The sequence below is a fragment of the Ovis aries genome, chromosome 23 (genome assembly GCF_016772045.2).
Source record: "Ovis aries strain OAR_USU_Benz2616 breed Rambouillet chromosome 23, ARS-UI_Ramb_v3.0, whole genome shotgun sequence".
NCBI classification, from domain to species: domain Eukaryota; kingdom Metazoa; phylum Chordata; class Mammalia; order Artiodactyla; family Bovidae; genus Ovis; species Ovis aries.
In genome coordinates, this window is record NC_056076.1 from 47872267 (window position 1) to 47891091 (window position 18825).

The 18825-nt window shown below is 37.3% G+C and overlaps 1 protein-coding gene across 4 annotated transcripts in view; it reads right to left on the bottom strand.

Moving 5' to 3' along the window:
- SMAD2 (SMAD family member 2) overlaps window positions 1-18825 on the bottom strand; it is a 95806-nt gene that overhangs the window by 51635 nt on the left and 25346 nt on the right. For all 4 annotated transcript variants that reach the window (XM_027960887.3, XM_027960885.3, XM_042239470.2 and 1 more), the window contains exon 2: window positions 12357-12645. In XM_027960887.3, the coding sequence (XP_027816688.1) occupies window positions 12357-12592 (236 nt within the window). In that variant the 5' untranslated portion in view covers window positions 12593-12645. The remainder of the gene's footprint in view (window positions 1-12356; window positions 12646-18825) is intronic.

Sequence of the window (18825 nt, forward strand, 5' to 3'; positions counted from 1 at the left end):
TCTTGTAAAATGCAGCCTTGCTAAATTTACTCATTTGCTTTAGTGACTGTTTTTGTAGATCCCTTGTTTCTTACATAATCACATCATCTACAAATATAAGCGATTTGACCCATTCTTTGAGCTCTTTATCCCTCTTACATCTCATTTCCCTGCCCCACTGCACTGCCTAGGTCCTCAACTATTGATAAAATAATGAACTGAAGAAGACATAAGAATGGATATCCTTGTGCTCTTAGAGAAAACATATTATTTTGTAAGTATAATCTTAAGCTGTCAGTTTTTCAAATGTGCTTTATCAGACTGAGGAAATGTCTTTACATTTCTCATTAGCTGGGAGTGTTTGTCATGAATGGATGATGAATTTTTATCAAATGCTTCTAACCAAGTACAGTGATCACACTGCTTTCCCACTTTGTTAGTGCTCTGAATTACACTGATTAATTTTTGAATATTATAAACTACCCTTTCACTGTTGAGCTAAATCTCACTCAGTTATGATGTGCTCTTTGTATATTGCTGGAAGATACGTGTTAATTTTTTATACCTTTGCTAATGACTAATATTAATCTGTAAATTTTCTCCTTTTTGTGCCATCTTTGTCAGGTTTTGCTATCGGGGTTACAATGACCTCATAAAATAACTGTTTTTCTGAGTTTCTGTGAAATTGATGTTATTTCTTGCACAAATGTTTTAAATTTACCAGTAAAACCATCTGGACCTGGACTTTTCTTTGTGAGAGACATTTTGATTATGAGTTCAGTTTCTTTTTCATTGATATAGGGCTATCCAAATTTTCCACTTCTTCCTGCACCAGCCATAGTAACTATGTTCTAAAATTTGGCCATCACACATTACTGGCATAAAGTTGTTGAAAATATATTCATAGTATGCTTCTAATGTCTGTAGGATCTAGCATAATATTATCTCTATCATTTCATACATAGCTAGTTCACGGCTATGGGCTCTTTCACTCTTATGTCCATCAGTATCATAGCAGAATTTATCAGTTCTACTGATCTTCCTAAAGAATCAGCTTTCGGATTTATTATCTCTATTGTCTCTTTTCTAATCACTGATTTCCTGCTATTTTTATCTTCCTTCTACTTACTATTTTCTTTGAACTTTTCTCATTTCCTAGGTGACATCTTAGATAACTTTTCTAATATAATTATCTAAAGCTATAAATTTCCCTGTTCAGTTCAGTTCAGTTCAGTCGCTCAGTCATGTCCGACTCTTTGCAACCCCATGAATCACAGCACGCCAGGCCTCCCTGTCCATCACCAACTCCAGGAGTTTACTCAGACTCATGTCCATCAAGCCGGTGATGCCATCCAGCCATCTCATCCTTGGTCGTCCCCTTCTCCTCCTGCCCCCAATCTCTCCCCAGCATCAGAGTCTTTTCCAATGAGTCAACTCTTCGCATGAGGTGGCCAAAGTACGGGAGTTTCAGCTTTAGCATCATTCCTTCCAAAGAACACCCAGGGCTGATCTCCTTCAGAATGGACTGGTTGGATCTTCTTGCAGTCCAGGGGACTCTCAAGAGTCTTCTCCAACACCACAGTTCAAAAGCATCAATTCTTCAACGCTCAGCCTTCTTCACAGTCCAACTTTCACATCCATACATGACCACTGGAAAAACCATAGCCTTGACTAGACGGACCTTAGTTGGCAAAGTAATGTCTCTGCTTTTGAATATACTATCTAGGTTGGTCATAACTTTTCTTCCAAGGAGTAAGCATCTTTTAATTTCATGGCTGCAGTCACCATCTGCAGTGATTTTGGAGCCCAAAAAAACCAAGTGTGACACCGTTTCTACGGTTTCCCCATCTATTTCCCATGAAGTGATGGGACCAGATGCCATGATCTTTGTTTTCTGAATCTTGAGCTTTAAGCCAACTTTTTCACTCTCCTCTTTCACTTTCATCAAGAGGCTTTTTAGCTCCTCTTCACTTTCTGCCATAAGGGTGGTGTCATCTGCATATCTGAGGTGATTGAGATTTCTCCTGACAATCTTGATTCCAGCTTGTGTTTCTTCCAGTCCAGCATTTCACATGATGTACTCTGCATATAAGTTAAATAAGCAGGGTGACAATATACAGCCTTGATGTACTCTTTTTCCTATTTGGAACCAGTCTGTTGTTCCATGTCCAGTTCTAACTGTTGCCTCCTTACCTGCATACAGATTTTTCAAGAGGCAGGTCAGGTGGTCTGGTATTCCCATCTCTTGAAGAATTGTCCACAGTTTATTGTGATCCACACAGTCAAAGGCTTTGGCATAGTCAATAGAGCAGAAATAGATGTTTTTCTGGAACTCTCTTGCTTTTTCCATGATCCAGCAGATGTTGGTAATTTGATCTCTGGTTCCTCTGCCTTTTCTAAAACCAGCTTGAACATCTGGAAGTTCATGGTTCACATATTGCTGAAGCCTGGCTTGGAGAATTTTGAGCATTACTTTACTAGCATGTGAGATGAGTGCAATTGTGCGGTAGTTTGAGCATTCTTTGGCATTGCCTTTCTTTGGGATTGGAATGAAAATTGACCTTTTCCAGTCCTGTGGCCACTGCTGAGTTTTCCAAATTTGCTGGCATATTGAGTGCAGCACTTTCACAGCATCATCTTTCGGGATTTGAAATAGCTCAACTGGAATTCCATCAGCTCCACTAGCTTTGTTCACAGTGATGCTTTCTAAGGCCCACTTGACTTCACATTCGGGAAGATGTCTGACTCTAGATGAGTGATCACATCATCATGATTATCTGGGTCGTGAAGATCTTTTTTGTACAGTTCTTCTGGGTATTCTTGCCACCTCTTCTTAATATCTTCTGCTTCTGTTAGGTCCAGACCATTTCTGTCCTTTATCGAGCCCATCTTTGCATGAAATGTTCCCTTGGTATCTCTAATTTTCTTGAAGAGATCTCTAGTCTTTCCCATTCTGTTCTTTTCTTCTATTTCTTTGCAATGATCACTGAAGAAGGCTTTCTTATCTTCTTGCTATTCTTTGGAACTCTGCATTGTTTTATCTACATCCCACTTATTTTACATAGTGTAATCTGATTATCCTTTAGTTCTGATACATATTCTAATTTTGCTCACAGTTTTCTTCTGAATAACCCATGGGTCAAAGAATTATGATAATTTCCATTTTTTAATACATATCTTATTGATTTCTAATTTTGTTCTGTTCTTGGCAGAGAACATACTCTGTTGACTTTTAATCTTTTAAAATTTACTGAACCCTGCTAATAGTCTTTCCTGGTGAGGGTACCATGAGTACTTGAAAAGACTTACTACACCGATTTAGATCTACTTTTCTATAAATATCAAAACAGTAACGTAATTTAGATCTTCCATGTCTTTCCTCACTTTTTTGGTCTTATTTAACTCTTTATAGCCACAAACCTGTGATTCTGATACATTAATTCTATCAAGTTTTACTCATATATTTTTAAAGTTTTATTAACTAGATACATGTTTATTGCTATGGCTTCTCAGAGATGTCATTTTATCATCTTCTGGCCCCACTGCTTCTACAGAAGGTCACATGTCCTTGTTTCCTGGTATGTAACACGTCTCACTGTTCACTGGCTGCTTCCACGATTTTCTCTTTCATGGGTTTGACTGTGACGCACTTGGTGTAGTTTACGTTCATTTACCCCTATTGAGTTTAATGAGGAATCTGACTCTATTTTGATGTGCAGAGTTTCAAGTTCCCCCATGTCTTCAACCCTCTGCCTCAAATGTGAGCAAACTGCTAACGAAATCCTTGTGGCTGGTGGGAATTTTAAACCAAGAAAGTTTGGGTACACACAGGAACACAAGAATTATCAATCCAGCCCCACGACTCCCATTGCTTCTTTCTCAAGTAATTTTTGGACCAGTCTGGAAGCCTGTCTTGCTTTTCCCAAAAGCTTTATCTTATGAGCAATAATCTTTTTCATTCCCTTTTAATATACGTTTGGCTTCATCAGTCTCACATCAAAATCAAGTTTGGGGAGGGATTCATCCCATGTACAGTTCACACAGATCAAGCACATCGGGCACAGCACTAACTTGTTACATATACTAGATCACTTAATCTCCCAACAACCCACAAATAAGGCAGTTAACCCACTTGACAAATGAGATCATCAAAACACAGAGATAAAGTGACATGTCTAAGGTTGTACAGCTAGCATGGGGTGGGGACAGAGGCTGCATTCTTAATTACCAACTCTATTCTGCCTCTTACACAGTTCAATAAAAATAAAAATATGGCAAGATAAAATTAAACCAATAACTTTGGTATAGCATTTTAGATAAGTAAAGCATTACAGAATGTACTTAACTATAAAACTAGAGCAGTCACTATAAGAGTTAATTTCTCAGGAAAAAAACATTCTTTGGACAATGAAATTAGTCGAGTCACTCCTAAATTAAAACAGGAGGAGACAACAGAATTTCCAGAGTCCAGTAAGATAAAAGGGATACTTTTATTCTTCTTGGTTTGAAACAGCTCTTCTTAGAAGCAGAAGAAAGGACCAAGAAATGACTGAAAAAGTTACTGACCTTTCTCTTTAAATGTTATGTTGAAAATACTACTTTGATATCTTGCTAGGTGCTTCTACTGCCTTTGAAAAATAGCAAAATATCCCCCACAAAAATAAAATAGTCCCTATCATTGAAAAGATTTAAATATCAATTCTAAAAATAGTTGCTCAAAATATTTCAAGTTCTTCCAAAAAAACAGAAAATTTTACTTAAAAAAAAAAAAGCCAGCACCAAAGTAGGCTCAAGGACATTTATTTTAATAATAGAGCTGATGGATTTTTAAAATTTATTTTAATATATATTCTGTTTTTAACAATTTAAAAAAAAGTATCCTAAAAAACAAGAAATCCTAACAAAATATAACTATGTGGTCATTTCAATATATTAAATGCATACAAATTAAAACAAGAATTGCACAACAGAATAGAGTTCTGTAAAAAACTCAACTTATTAATCACACATTTTTATGATGCTGTATTTGGCTGTAAAGAAATGATTTTTTAATTTGACAATTTTAACATTAGCATCCTAGAAGATAAAAATTAACTCACATTTGTATACCACTTTGAAGCTGACTGGGATTTTACATGTAGAGGTTAAAATGTTTTACATAATGCAAATTATATAAGCAATTACATAAAAATTATGGGAAAATTACTGTAAGTTAATTACTTTTCACTATAAATTTCTCTTCACTATCTAACTCTGAACTTTTATATCATCCTTAACAAAAATACAGCCTCCCTTAACTTCTTCTCCCCCACTAGCCTAGCAAACTTAAGGTAAACCAAGTTACAGAAAAATTATATCCTCTTAATACATAAAAAGCCATAAACATAAGCAAGGTTCATAAAAAAGTCTGGGATGAGGGAGATAATCAAGAATTTTACATATTTTAGTTCTAATTTAAGCATTATTCATGATAAGTTTCATATGAGTCTCAAGACAACCAATTCACATTGTTTATAATAACCCAAAAGCAAAGCTAAAATAATACTGGATTTTGAGAACAGAGATTGAACAGTTCAAGGGGGGGAGGGAAATGTGATGGTAATAAAAGAAGACTCTATTGTAATAAAATAGTTCCTGGGGAAAAAGCATCATTGGATAATTTAACAGGTATACAGTCAGATTTTTTGTTAAAAAAAAAATTTGTTAAAAAGCTATGCAATTCATGTAGACATATGTAACATTCCTCCATTCTCCCCATTCAGCTTGCTTGTCCCCAGTGTCACTAAATGTGGGTTCCCTAGTTTTCAAGAGGAGAATATAGACAGTTTTTTGAAAAGCTTTTCAGTATTCCCATATCATTATCCTCAAGCAAGCTCTTTTTCAAACTGTTTTCCTCATTTCTGCATAAAATCTCAAAAAGATCACATGGCTGTTCTAGTACACAATATATATAAATATATAAAGTATATATATATAGTATATAAATAAATATATATATATAATTAACAAAGATCTCTTTGAAAAAATTTATTTTACTACTCTGATCTAAATCGAAACTTTTATTCTCTCATTCAATTTTGCTAACTTCAACTCTTCCAGAACGAGGAGGGAAGAGCCCTATAAGGTCAGAAGCCCAAATGCTACCTTTTTCCTGCAGTTAGTTCCTACTGCAAGAGTTTCTCTGGCTGTCCGGCTTGGGTCACTTTGACTCTCCAAGTTGAGCCTCTTGATCTTTTCAAGGTAAGTCAACTTCAACTACCTTAGAAAAGTCCACCTGTCCCGTGGGAAACTTCCACTGATACAGAGCAGCTCAACTGCTCTCTTACTTTTATTTTTAGGCTTTTTCAGGTGACAATCAAGTACCAGTCTATTTATCTCCCATACCTCAATTCAAACTGAGGAGGTCCCTGACACCCCTCAATCTGGATAAAAGGAGAAGGGAAATGCCAGAGCAAAAACCTACTCTCTCCAAGTTTTCATATGGGATCTCCCTCACGAACTCTTTATCATGGCGAGGAGGTCAGTGATAAGTTAAACCTAACAATACTTGTCTCAGCTAATCTTTCCTGCAATTCCTGCATAAATGGTATAGCACCTCAATTCTGACTGTAGGTTACTTGTAACCAGGTCTCAGATTTGGGGGTCTCTGAATATATATAAGAAGTCTCACTTTAACTAGCTGTTACAATTTTACTTCCAGGTAAGATATAAGCAGGTCATACACAGCAAGCTAATGTTCCCTGTTGCAAAAACTCGAGGGAAAAAAGTAACAAAAAAAAATTTATTCAAAGACAACAGTGAGCACAGTGAGCAATTAAAGCAATGAGATCCAAATGAACAAAGACTGAGAGAAGAGAAGACATCTATTCTGGTGAATAGAAAACTGTCTGTGCCATTTCCTCCCCTGGAATCACTTGTACATTCCAGGTACAAGCTGAGCACCAGGTTCAGTCTGGGAAAAGAAACTCTAATGAAGAAAATAAACATGGTCAAACTTGTGACAATCACAAGATTCTCCTCCCTCAAAGATGTCTGCCTTATTTTAAAAATGCAACCATCAGGATCAAGCACCAAACTCAAATTATGGAAGAAGAGTTGATATGAATCTCCCACAATGCTAACGATGGAAATAAATAAATAAAAGGCATGTGCCAGCACAGACTAAAACAAATTAAAATGGCAACCAAGCCTCAGCCCAGATCAGCCACTGAGATTAAAGTGATCAGCCTGTCTACCTAAGAAAAAGTTAATTACTCTTTGGGGAAGGCATCATTTGTAGCATCTAAAAACATGGCTATAATTTTTTAGATGTGTATTATTTTAGCTAGGTTGATTCTAGGCTGTTAAGTGAATTCTTCAAAGCAAAATACATTACATGAATGGGACAAGAAAAGTAAGGATGATGTTTACTGTAATGAGTGTTAAATTTAAATAGATAATAATAAATCTGGGAATAGTTCTGTAATTTTATAAAGGAGCCTAGGTTCTAGGGCAGGTATGTTTTCTCTGATAAGGTAAATGATAAAAATGCCCCATGGAAGAATGTATTATATACATAAAAGGACTTTGAATACCAGGATCCTAACTACCTCAGAAAAAATCAAAATGTAAATGTAGGCATCAGATAAAGGTTAAGGGTCTTAGCAACATGTCTTTCAAACTGTGTTTCACAGGAGCCTAATGAAGTGTTCACCAAAAGTGCTTTCACAACTTATACACAGTTCATACAGCAAATGACAAGTTGGATGCTGAGGCTGATAAGTCTCAAAGTTCTAGTTTGCATTTATACATTGTTTCACTGTTTTGACTAATTGATTTTATAAATAGTTATATTAAATCATGATAGTTATCTGGTAAAAGCATTTACTAAGCAAAGACAGACAATTATAATTCAATATGAGTTTTAGGAGAAAACCTGGAAGGAAAATGAAGACATGGAATACCTGGGAACATTTCAAATAAATCATATTCATGACTATAGTGCTTTACAGCTTATAAACCAATGGTTATAGTATTTCAAAAGACCCCAAAAGAGTACTGTGAAAGAACTCAAGATAGTACTGACCCCTTTCACAGATGAAGAAATAGTAAAAAATACAGTTACATGCCTCAGGATTCTCATTCATCAGTACTGAAGAAAGCTTACAAGTCATCAAACTTCAAATTCAGAGTTCTTTCTGTCATAGTACTCCATATATATTATCTCACACACACATTGATGTATGAGGGAGGAACAATCATTCTTAGTTTCTTCTGAAATAAAAAAGCACTAATTTAAGGAGAACCGAAGGATACTATACTTCAGTTTCTAAAGACTTTTCTTTAATTCTTTCTGGGTTATCCAGAGAAGCAAAAGAGTAGGAATATGAAAATAAAAATAAAAGCTGACAATCTGCATAAAGTTTACTTCAATTACTCTGATGTTTTAAAAATCTGGAAGATGGAAAACAAAATCCAAATGTCTGTGACGGTATTAATAAGATACTCAGTATCCTGGAAGGATATATAAGATAATAGTAATACAACTGGGTGAGGATACGGGGGATGACGGGAGGCAGAGGGAGGAATTTTCCCACTGTATAATCTATGTTTGAATTTGGAATCATGTACAACACATACTACTTTATCTTTTTAAGGAACATTCTTTTTAAAGGAAAAAATATAAACACATGTATTAGAATGTTAAGAAAATGAAAATATTGTTTCCCTGTAACAGGAAAGTTGACTTCAAGGGTTTTAAAAAATATATAAGAATAGTCTACGTATTGCCAAAAAGTTCTTTTTAAACATTTAATTGTGCTGACTCAAAAGTAAAACATACCTTCATAGATAAATATTAGGGAAATATTATAGGACATTTCTCTTTTTAGGTAATCCATAAGTAATCACTATTAACAATTTGGCATTACTTCTTCTAAAGTTTCAAGATTAAACATTAACATTTTTATGCTTTACCAACTTCAGAAAATTCCTATTCCTAATTTGTTAACATGAGCACTGGATTTTATAAAAAGCCCTTTCTAGATCCATTAAGATCAGAGCTTTCATAAATATGAATATGCAGTGCCTCATATTAATGGACCCCCAACAGGTCAATCATACTAGCATTCCTGCAGTAAACCTTACCTACTCATGATTTGGTGGTTTTGTTTTTATAATTTGAGCTTTTTTATTTATAATTTTTGCATCTATTTTTACGAGTAAAATTGGTATAAACTTTACTTTGCTATTCAATTTTACTTTACCATTCAATTCTGGTATAAAATGAGTTATGTAAGTTTCCTTTATAGTTAAGGAAACTATGGGTTATGATTGGATTCACCTAATTCTTTGCTATTAAAAACAATGCTGAAATGAACACCAGAAATCTTTGACCATATTCCTGACTGTTTCTTTAGGATGAACCATCAAAATGTCATAAATGGTCAAACACAAAGTATCACCTTAGGAAAGTCCTTATAATTTATGTTTACAAAAAAAAAATTCTGTATTCCTGCTTATTTATGTACAACAACCATTATCAAATTAGCATTCAGACCTCACAGTCTCTTGTTTTTAACTTTACAAGCTCTCCATCTCCACTGCTGTTTGGATTTTGTTTTTCTGTAGATAATATGCACTGAAAGCCGATTTTTCTTCTTTTGACTGATTCGTTACCTAAACATCAACTGCCATTCTGATTTCTGACTGAGTTGTCTCGAGATGGAAAAGCTTCATGAACCTTTATCCATACTATTCAGCTCACTGTAGCTTAGTAGGTTAAGTTTTACCCATGAATCACTTGGTCACCACATACAACAGTAGGAAGGAAGCAGGGACACAAACGTGCAGCTACAGTGCTCCCTTTCTTCAGAGACAAAGCGACGAAGGCAGAGCTAATTATATGAGATGGGTGGGAGGGACACAGCGTCAGGTCTATGTTCCTACCCACAGTTCACTCTAACAGCAGCAGACGGAGGTGGAGGGCAAGAAACGGTGGACAGTCAATGAGACACTGACCATTTAAGAATATTTGCCATTTTAAAAATTAAGTAATTTATGCTTCAAGTTCATCAATACATGATGAAAACATCCAGGCATCAATACCTAAAGGTATTTTATTAACAACTCACTTGGAATTTAAGCTAACAGACTTACAGTAAACCCATTTTGCATTACATCTTAAATAATTTTGCTTAAGCTGTGGTTTGGATCCCTCCACAATGGGCCCTTTCTGCACCCACTCTCCCTGTTTTACAGTTGATACCATGACGAGCTGACCAAATGTTTAAGGATATTTAGTAGTTAAGAAATGACTAATAATCTGATACAATTCTCAACTATTAACAAGAAAGCAAACTTCAAAAAATATATGGTTCCAAACAGTACAAGAAACAAATTTTTCGATAGATAACAGCCAATATTAAATCTACATTTCTTGCAATATAAAAAAAAAAAAAAAACAAACCCACCAAATTAGACAAGCAAGTTTCTAAGCTTCATGGAACTTTTATTAAAGAGTGAAAAACAAGATACTGGAAACGCAACACTTCACTTTCATTGATCGGGTAAAAGTGTTAGGGAAAAAAAATCTTTAAAGAAAAAGAATGTAAAAAAAAAATCTCTAAAACTAGTGTGTAAAATGAAAAATGGACAAGAAGGAAAAGAAATCTGACTAAGGGGACTTCCACAGTTTAAATACAAAGTCTATACATTTCAATCAAGAGGCTGCTACCTACTGAATCTCCTTAAGAGGCAGGACTGCACAACTCTCCTTGCAGCTCCGCTCCGTCAACACTTCACTGCACTGGCAGCAGAGCCTTAAATGAAGCGGTGCAGAACCACGGCCCCATGTCTTCCTGGACCGGACCACACTGCTCCCTTGGATGAGGAGGAAACATACTATCCAGTCTCCCACCTCCACTCCTGACAGTCTCACAGCCCTTTTCCTCACTTCTTTGCCTGAGACTCTCTGATGTCTCCGCCCTCACCCATGCAGCGCTTCTTCACTACCACGCAGCCTCTGAGGCGGGCCGTCCCCCATCTCCTCCCCTACACTCGCAGGACCCCGGTCAGCGGCCCTTCCCACCGCCACACTACAGCACCACTCTGGGTGAATCAAGCTTCTCCTAACTAAATTCCTCCTTGACATCCATCCAACTCGGCCACCAATCTTTCTTCAGGAGGAAAATTTTCACAAGCTGCAGAATAGGGAAGGCTTCCCACTTTGGACACAACTCCCTGAGCATACATCTTTCAGAATGCCTACTGTATGTTATAAAACTATCTTTCCTATTTTTTCAAGTTTACCTCCCTTACTAGGAAGTAAGCAACTCAACAACAAAGACTATATGTTGATATTAACAACTGTTTACTGAATTGAAATGCCAGGCATCTATAAACATTTCTAAAATGAAAGAATAAACCAGGAAAAGTGACTCTTACTTAAGAAATACATGAAACAAGCAAGGTAAAAGAAATGGATAATTAATCTACCAAACAAGGCAGGAAACATTCTGTTAGTATTTGCAAGTAGATAGGCTGGTGTTACTAGGCTCTATTATCAACAAGCATCCACAGTGTATTTCCCAAAACTCATTAGAAACATGTCAAGTAGAATGGTTTCACATGCCATATGCTAGCCTATGTGTATGACACTGCAAACAATCATTTTAGAAAATGCAATAAACTGACACTCCCTCAAACTCTATAATGTGCACAATTATAGCAGTACAAATTAAAACCACTTGCTACTTTATTTTAAAAAACACTGCTTCTGAGAGTGGCACTACTCTGAAAATGATTAAACGTACACTAATAAAACTTCAACCTCGTAGGTAACACATCCTTCTAATACAAGAGGCAGGTCTTCAAGACAGGTTCTGACCAACCATGACACACAGGAAGCTGTCTTACATATGGTTCTTTGTTAGAAGTAATGTTATAACTCAAATAAAAACTATACAGAATTCATCACAATGTGAGCTGTCTCTGTTAACTCCTTACTTGAAGTTTTGACCAAAGGAGGAGAAAACGGTCAGCCACTACTGTGCTAATGATAGAAAATCTTTGACTCTTTATTCAAATTCGATCACAGAAACTACAAAAGTATACAATGAAGCATTTAGGCAATGAAGGTAAACGAAGGCAGTGAAGATAAAAATACAGTCTAAGTATTTTATTTTGCTTGATTAAACCTTCTCATTGTTCAAGAAAATGATTTATAAAATAAGTCTTAATGAGTCAAACAAAATTAATGTGATAGGTTAAGAACAGCTATCTTATTTTAATAATCACTACTGATTTGAAAGTAAAAAAATTTCAGTAACGTTCCCTTAGATTCCTTTAAGCAACTTTCAACAGTAAGGCCCTCAAATTTCTTATCTAACAACACTTACCTTGGTATGGTAACACATTTAGTATTACAATTCTGAGTGGTGATGGCTTTCTCAAGCTCATCTAATCGTCCTGTTTTCTTCAGCTTCTTCACCAAACTTTTAACTGCTTTCTCACACCACTTTTCTTCCTGTCCATTCTGCTCTCCTCCACCAGCTCCTCCAGATCCACCAGCTGACTTCTTCCATCCCAACAGTCTCTTCACAACTGGTGGAGTGAATGGCAAGATGGACGACATGTTCTTACCAAAAGCGGTGGTCCACTCTAAGAAAATATCCTCCTTAATCTAACCTAGAAGAGACACCAAAAGAATAGTTTAGAGGCTAACTTTACGATCAACCACTAGTTTCAGCACAATACCAAAAGGCAATTACAAGATGAAAGAGAAATTCAAAATATTATTTTCATAAGAGATGTTCAAAAGTTATCTTTTTCATCCTTGAAAATATCTTTACTAATTTAAATGAACTGTGAAAAAAACAAATTCTTCTAAAAACAAGACAATGTTACAAGCGGATAAATATAATACTTTTGCAAGTAAAATCTCATATCTTTATCAACACTGGACAAGTTTCTCATTACCCATACTACTTTATTTTTAATTTTAATAGGATCAATAAAATATTTCACCAAAAGTTTTCCTCACCTTTTGGCATTTCAATCTGTTCTCAAAACTCGTTAACAAAAGATACTTTTTAATTTACAAGCCCAACAACCCCAAAGTTTTAAACTTTCATAGCTAATTATCATAAAGGAAAATCTAAAGTTATAACAAAGGAAAAGGCATCAAGTGTGAAGTAAACAAGAAGGAAGAAATAAAAGTAAAAAGAGTCTGTGAAGAAAAGACTTGGTTCACTTTTACTATCCCCCGAGAAGACTTTTAATTAAGCTTCTTTTAAAAAAATGTTCATTTTTATCTAAGTAACAACACGTATAGGGAATAAAGTCAAATACAGCTCCTTTTCTTACACCAAGGTACAAATTCCTTAAAATCTTTTAAATTTATTTTTGCTATTTATACCTCAGTAATGATAGCCCTTGAAATATCAAGTTTAGATATACTTATCGACTTTTCTACAAGAAAATCAGGATTTACACCACAACCACTTGCTTTCTTCCAGCTTTAAAAATAACTATCTCCCAACTGTAGTTTTGCACCTGATGACATCAGTAGTAAACTACTGTATCATCACGTGCTCCTCTCTGTGCAACTCTCTTCCCTGCAGCTAACCCTGTTAGTGTTTCATTTACCCAGTTTTCTAAGCAGCTACTGCCAATTCTTCCCACACTCTCCACAAGCCTTTCAATTACAATTTAATGTCAATGGCTTTAATCTCAAAGTACGAGATAAGATAATTTGCCACTTGAGGACAGAACTGCAGAGTTCAGATTTGAGAAGAATGGAAAATATTTCAAAATCTAGCTCTGAGAATTCAGTAGAAAATCCAACTACAGCAAAGTGAAATAACAAACTTTATCAGGTATTTGCTAGATTATATACCAGAAAGTATTCCATAAAGGAGTTCCACTTCTAATTAGGATGTAAAAGATCACAACAGATCATTACTTTCACCTTAACAATCAAAACAAGACAGGAAAGATATAAAATCATGGTTTTTCTGAACCCATCAGGAAGTTTAAGATGCAAAGTAACCTGAGTGGAACTAAATTCCAAAAAGTGTTGAGTCTTCATAGAAAAAGGAACCCAAAGATGGTCTCTTTCCTGGTAGAGCAGCTATGGAGGAATAATCCCACCACAGTGAGAATAAGCAGAAATCAACCTAAATTTTAACACATTTCAACACTAACATTTAAGCAGACAAGATATATTAGAATTCCAAGGATTCCACAGAACAAGTCTGCACTACTCAACCACTCAATCCCACAGACCTGCGCCAAGTGTTGGCCAAAATGTGCCAAAGGGTAGAGGACAAGGCTGGAAAGCTAAGATAACCCAAGAAGCTAAAGGTCTTCTTCAAATGCCTTGCAAAGGAAAGTTAAGAGAAAGTAATCCAAGAGATTCCAGACACTTGAGCTGCCTAGGCTGAGGTGGGACAGGAGAGCTGAGACAAAAACTTCTATAGAGATACTCTGTAAACTGAACTACCAAGGCTAGGGTAAGAAAGGATTGCTGAGAGAAAGCACTGGAAGATACAAGAGCCTGAGGGCAGCACTCCAGAATCACAAAAACCCAGAGAAAAACAGAGAAATCACCCACAGTTCAGAAAGCTGATGGCTCAGATACAAAGTACAGGGAAAGAACTAAAATTACAATAAGACAACAAATCTTGTAGAATGTGAAGTCTTAACCCTACTCTTAAAACACTTGAGCTAATCAAGCTAAAGTTGCAAACAAGCCGAGAACTAGGTCAACTACACACACATCTTATCACTTAGCCTCGCAAGAAATGATGGGCCATTGCACTGATTTTACAAACATTCAGCATTCACTCAAAAATTACAAGACAGAGAGAGGAGCAAACCACAGTCAGAATAGGATAGTATTCATATAATCAGATCAGAGGGTCTAGATTTGGAGATTACCAGACATACTTTTAACTATGATGAAAACTGATGGAAGAGATAGACAGCATGAATAACCAAACAGAGATTTTCATCACAGACACTGAAGCTATAAAAAAAGATCACAGGGAAATGTGAGAAATGAAAAATACAATATCAGAAATTAAAGATCTCTTTAGATGGATTTAGAAACAGACAAAAATAAGCAGTGAATTTGAAGACAGGCCAAATTAAAGTGCTCAGATTTAAACACGAAGAGAAAAAAAAAGTGTGGAAAAAAATCCCAGAACATCCAACATCAAATGTGAACTTGGGTTTGAGTGGAGTATAACTGGGGTCCCAGGAGATAAATGGGGCAGAAAAAGCATAAGAAGAGGTAATGGTCAAGAACACTGCCAAATTGATATCAGACATCAACCCATAGATGCAAAGGAAACAGCTAACAGTCAATCTGCTGAATATTTCAACCTACTGAATATTAAAGATAAAAGTAAAGATAACGGAGAGCTCCTTCCCGTTAAGCGGCCATCTCACATGAAACAAAGCCTTCAGCCAGGACAGTAGATGCAGGAAAGCCTCCCACTTCCCAGGCCCAAGGGAAGAGCCCTGCCTCAGAGGGAGGAGCAGAACCCGATCTAGGAGGGTGGGGGTAGCAAAACCTACTTGCGCACCTGCCACATGACAAGCTGCTCACGTGTAGCATCCCTACCGTCTACTCCTAGAGGAAGGCAGGAAATAGCTCCACCAGCAGCAGCAGACAAACGTGCCCTGATGCTGAAGAATGAGCACAAAGAAAAGCTATCTGAAAACGCTTCCTAAGACCTACCTGACTTCACACTCAGCATGCCTGGCTCTAGATGAGTGACCACATCGTCGTGGTTATCCAGGTCATTAAGACTTTTAAAATATAGTCTTTCTGTGTATCTTTGCCACCTCTTCTGCTTCTGCTAGGTCCTTACAATTTCTATCCTTTATCATGCCCATCCTTACATGAAATGTTCCCTTGGTATCTCCAATTTTCTTTGAGAGATTTCTAGTGCTTCCCATTCTGTTGCTTTCCTGTACTTCTTCGCATTGTTCACTTAAGAAGGCTTTCTTATCTCTCCTTACTATTCTCTGGAACTCTGCATTCAGTTAGTATCTTTCCCCTTCTCCCTTGCCTTTTGCTTCTCTTCTTTCCTAAGCTATTTAGAAAGCCTCCTCAGACATCACTTCATGGCAAATAGATGGGAAAACAATGGAAACAGTGACAGACTTCATTTTCTTGGGCTCCAAAATCACTGCAGATGGTGACTGTAGCCATGAAATTAAGACACTTGCTCCCTGGAAGAAAAGCTACGACAAACCTAGACAACGTATTAAAAAGCAGAAATCACTTTGCCGACAAAGGTCCGGATAGTCAAAGTTATGGTTTTTCCAGCAGTCATGTATGGGTGTGAGAGTAGGACCATAAAGGCCGCTGAACGCCAAAGAATGATGCGTTTGAACTGTGGTGTTGGAGAAGACTCCCGAGAGTTATTTGGACAGCAAGGAGATCAAACAAGTCAATCATAAAGGAAATCAACCCTGAATATTCACTGAAGGACTGATGTTGAAGATGAAGCTCCAATACTTTGGGCCAGCTGATGCGAACAGTCAACTCATTAGAAAAGACCCTGATGCTGGGAAAGACTGAAGGCAAGAAGAGAAGGGGACAACAGAGGATGAGATGGTTGGATGGCATCACCAACTCAACGGACATGAGTCTGAGCAAGCTCTGGGAGATGGTGAAGAACAGGGAAGGCAGGCGTGCTGCAGTCCACGGGGTTGTAGAGAGTCTGACACGACTGAACAACCAAACAACAACTTCAGACAACCGCTCTGCCTGCTTGCAGTTCTTCTCCTTTGAAATGGTTTTGGTCACCACTTCCTGTACAATGTTACCAATCTCCGTAACACTGTAGTTCTTCAGATCTAATCCCTTATATCTATTTGTCACCTCCACTGTATAACTGTAAGGGATTTGATGAAGCTCATACCTGATTGATGCTGTGGTCACCCACCTAGAGCCAGACATTCTGGAGGGTGAAATCATTGGGCCTTTAGGAAGCATTACTACAAATAAAGCTAGTGGAAGTGATGGAATTCCAGCTGAGCTATTTAAAATCTTAAAAGATGATATGCTGTTAGAGTGCTGCACTTGATATGTCAGCAAATTTGGAAAACTCAGCAGTGGCCACAGGACTGGAAAAGGTCAGTTTTCATTCCAATTCCAAAGAAGAGCAATACCAAACAGTGTTCAAACTACCATACAACTGTGCTCATTTCACATGCTAGCACGGTTATGCTCAAAATCCTTCAAAGCTAGGCTTCAACAGTATGTGAACCAAGAAGCTCCAGATGTACAAGCTGGATTTAGAAAACACAGAGAAGCCAGAGATAAATTGCCAACATACACTGGATCATAGAGAAATCAAGGAAATTTCAGGAAAACATCTACTTCTGCTTCACTGACACTAAAGCCTTTGATTGTGTGGATCACAACAAACTGTGGAAAATTCTTAAAGAGATGGGAATACCAAACCACCTTACCTGTCTCCTGAGAAACCTAAATACATGTCAAAAAGCAACGGTTAGAACTGGACAAGGAACAACAGACTGGTTCAAAATTCGAAAAGGAGTTTGACAAGGCTATCTATTGCCACCCTGCTTATTTAAGTTCTATATAGAGTGTATCACGTGAAATGCTGGGCTGGATGACTCACAAGCTGGAATCAAGACTGCTGGGAGAAATACCAACAACCTCAGAGAGTGGATGACACCACTCTAATGGCGTGAAGTGAGGAGGAACTAAAGAGCCTCTTGATGAAGGTGAAAGAAGGAGAGTGAAAAAGCTGGCTTAAAACTCAACATGCAGACAACTACGGTCATGGGAACCGGTCCAATCACTTCATGGCGAATAAATGGGGAAAAGTAGAAACAGTGGCAATTTTTCCAAGGGGCAAAACTGGTTTACTGCTGCTAAGTCGCCTCAGTCGTGTCTGACTTTGTGCGACCCCATGAACGGCAGCCCACCAGGCTCCCCCGTCCCTGGGATTCTCCTGGCAAGAACACTGGAGTGGGTTGCCATTTCCTTCTCCAATGCATGAAAGTGAAAAGTGAAAGTGAAGTCGCTCAGTCGTGTCTGACTCTTCGTGACCCCATGGACTGCCGCCCACCAGGCTCCTCCGTCCATGGGACTTTCCAGGCAAGAGTATTGGAGTGGGGTGCATGTTTACCAGTTTAAAAGAAAAAAAAAAAATCAAGCACCTCATTTACAGTATACAAGAAAAATCCTTATGATTCTCTTAACTGATGCAGGAAAAGAGAAGCACACAACAATGCTAATCTAACATCTATTGTTTAGTCACTACGCCGTGTGTGACCCTTTCGTGAACCCATGGACTATAGCCCACCAAGCTGCTCTATCCATGGGATTTCCCAGGAGAGAATACTGGAGTGGGTTGCCATTTCCTTCCCAGCAATCTTCCTGATTCAGGGATGGAACCTGAATCTCCCGCACTGGCAGGCCAGTTCTTTACCACTGAGCCACCATGGAAGCAATTTAGTATCTATCCATGATCAAAAACTCTTAAAGAGAATTAGAAACAGAGACGAACAAGAAGTTCTTTATTCTGGAAAAGGATAACTGAAAAACTACAGTTGGCAACATATCTAATGATGAAACAACATTAAGTCTCTTTCCCTTATGACTGAGGATAAGACAAGGATGCCCACAGCCACCATTCTATTCAATAACGCACTGGACATTCCAGCCACTGCAATAAGGCAAGAAAGAAGTAAAACACATAAAGACTGGAAAGAAAGAAGTATATTCTCTGGTGATATGGTGGTTTCTATTGGAAACTGCATAAAAATCTATAAGAACACAGGTAAAATTAGCAAGTGAGCCAGTAAGGTTTTATGATA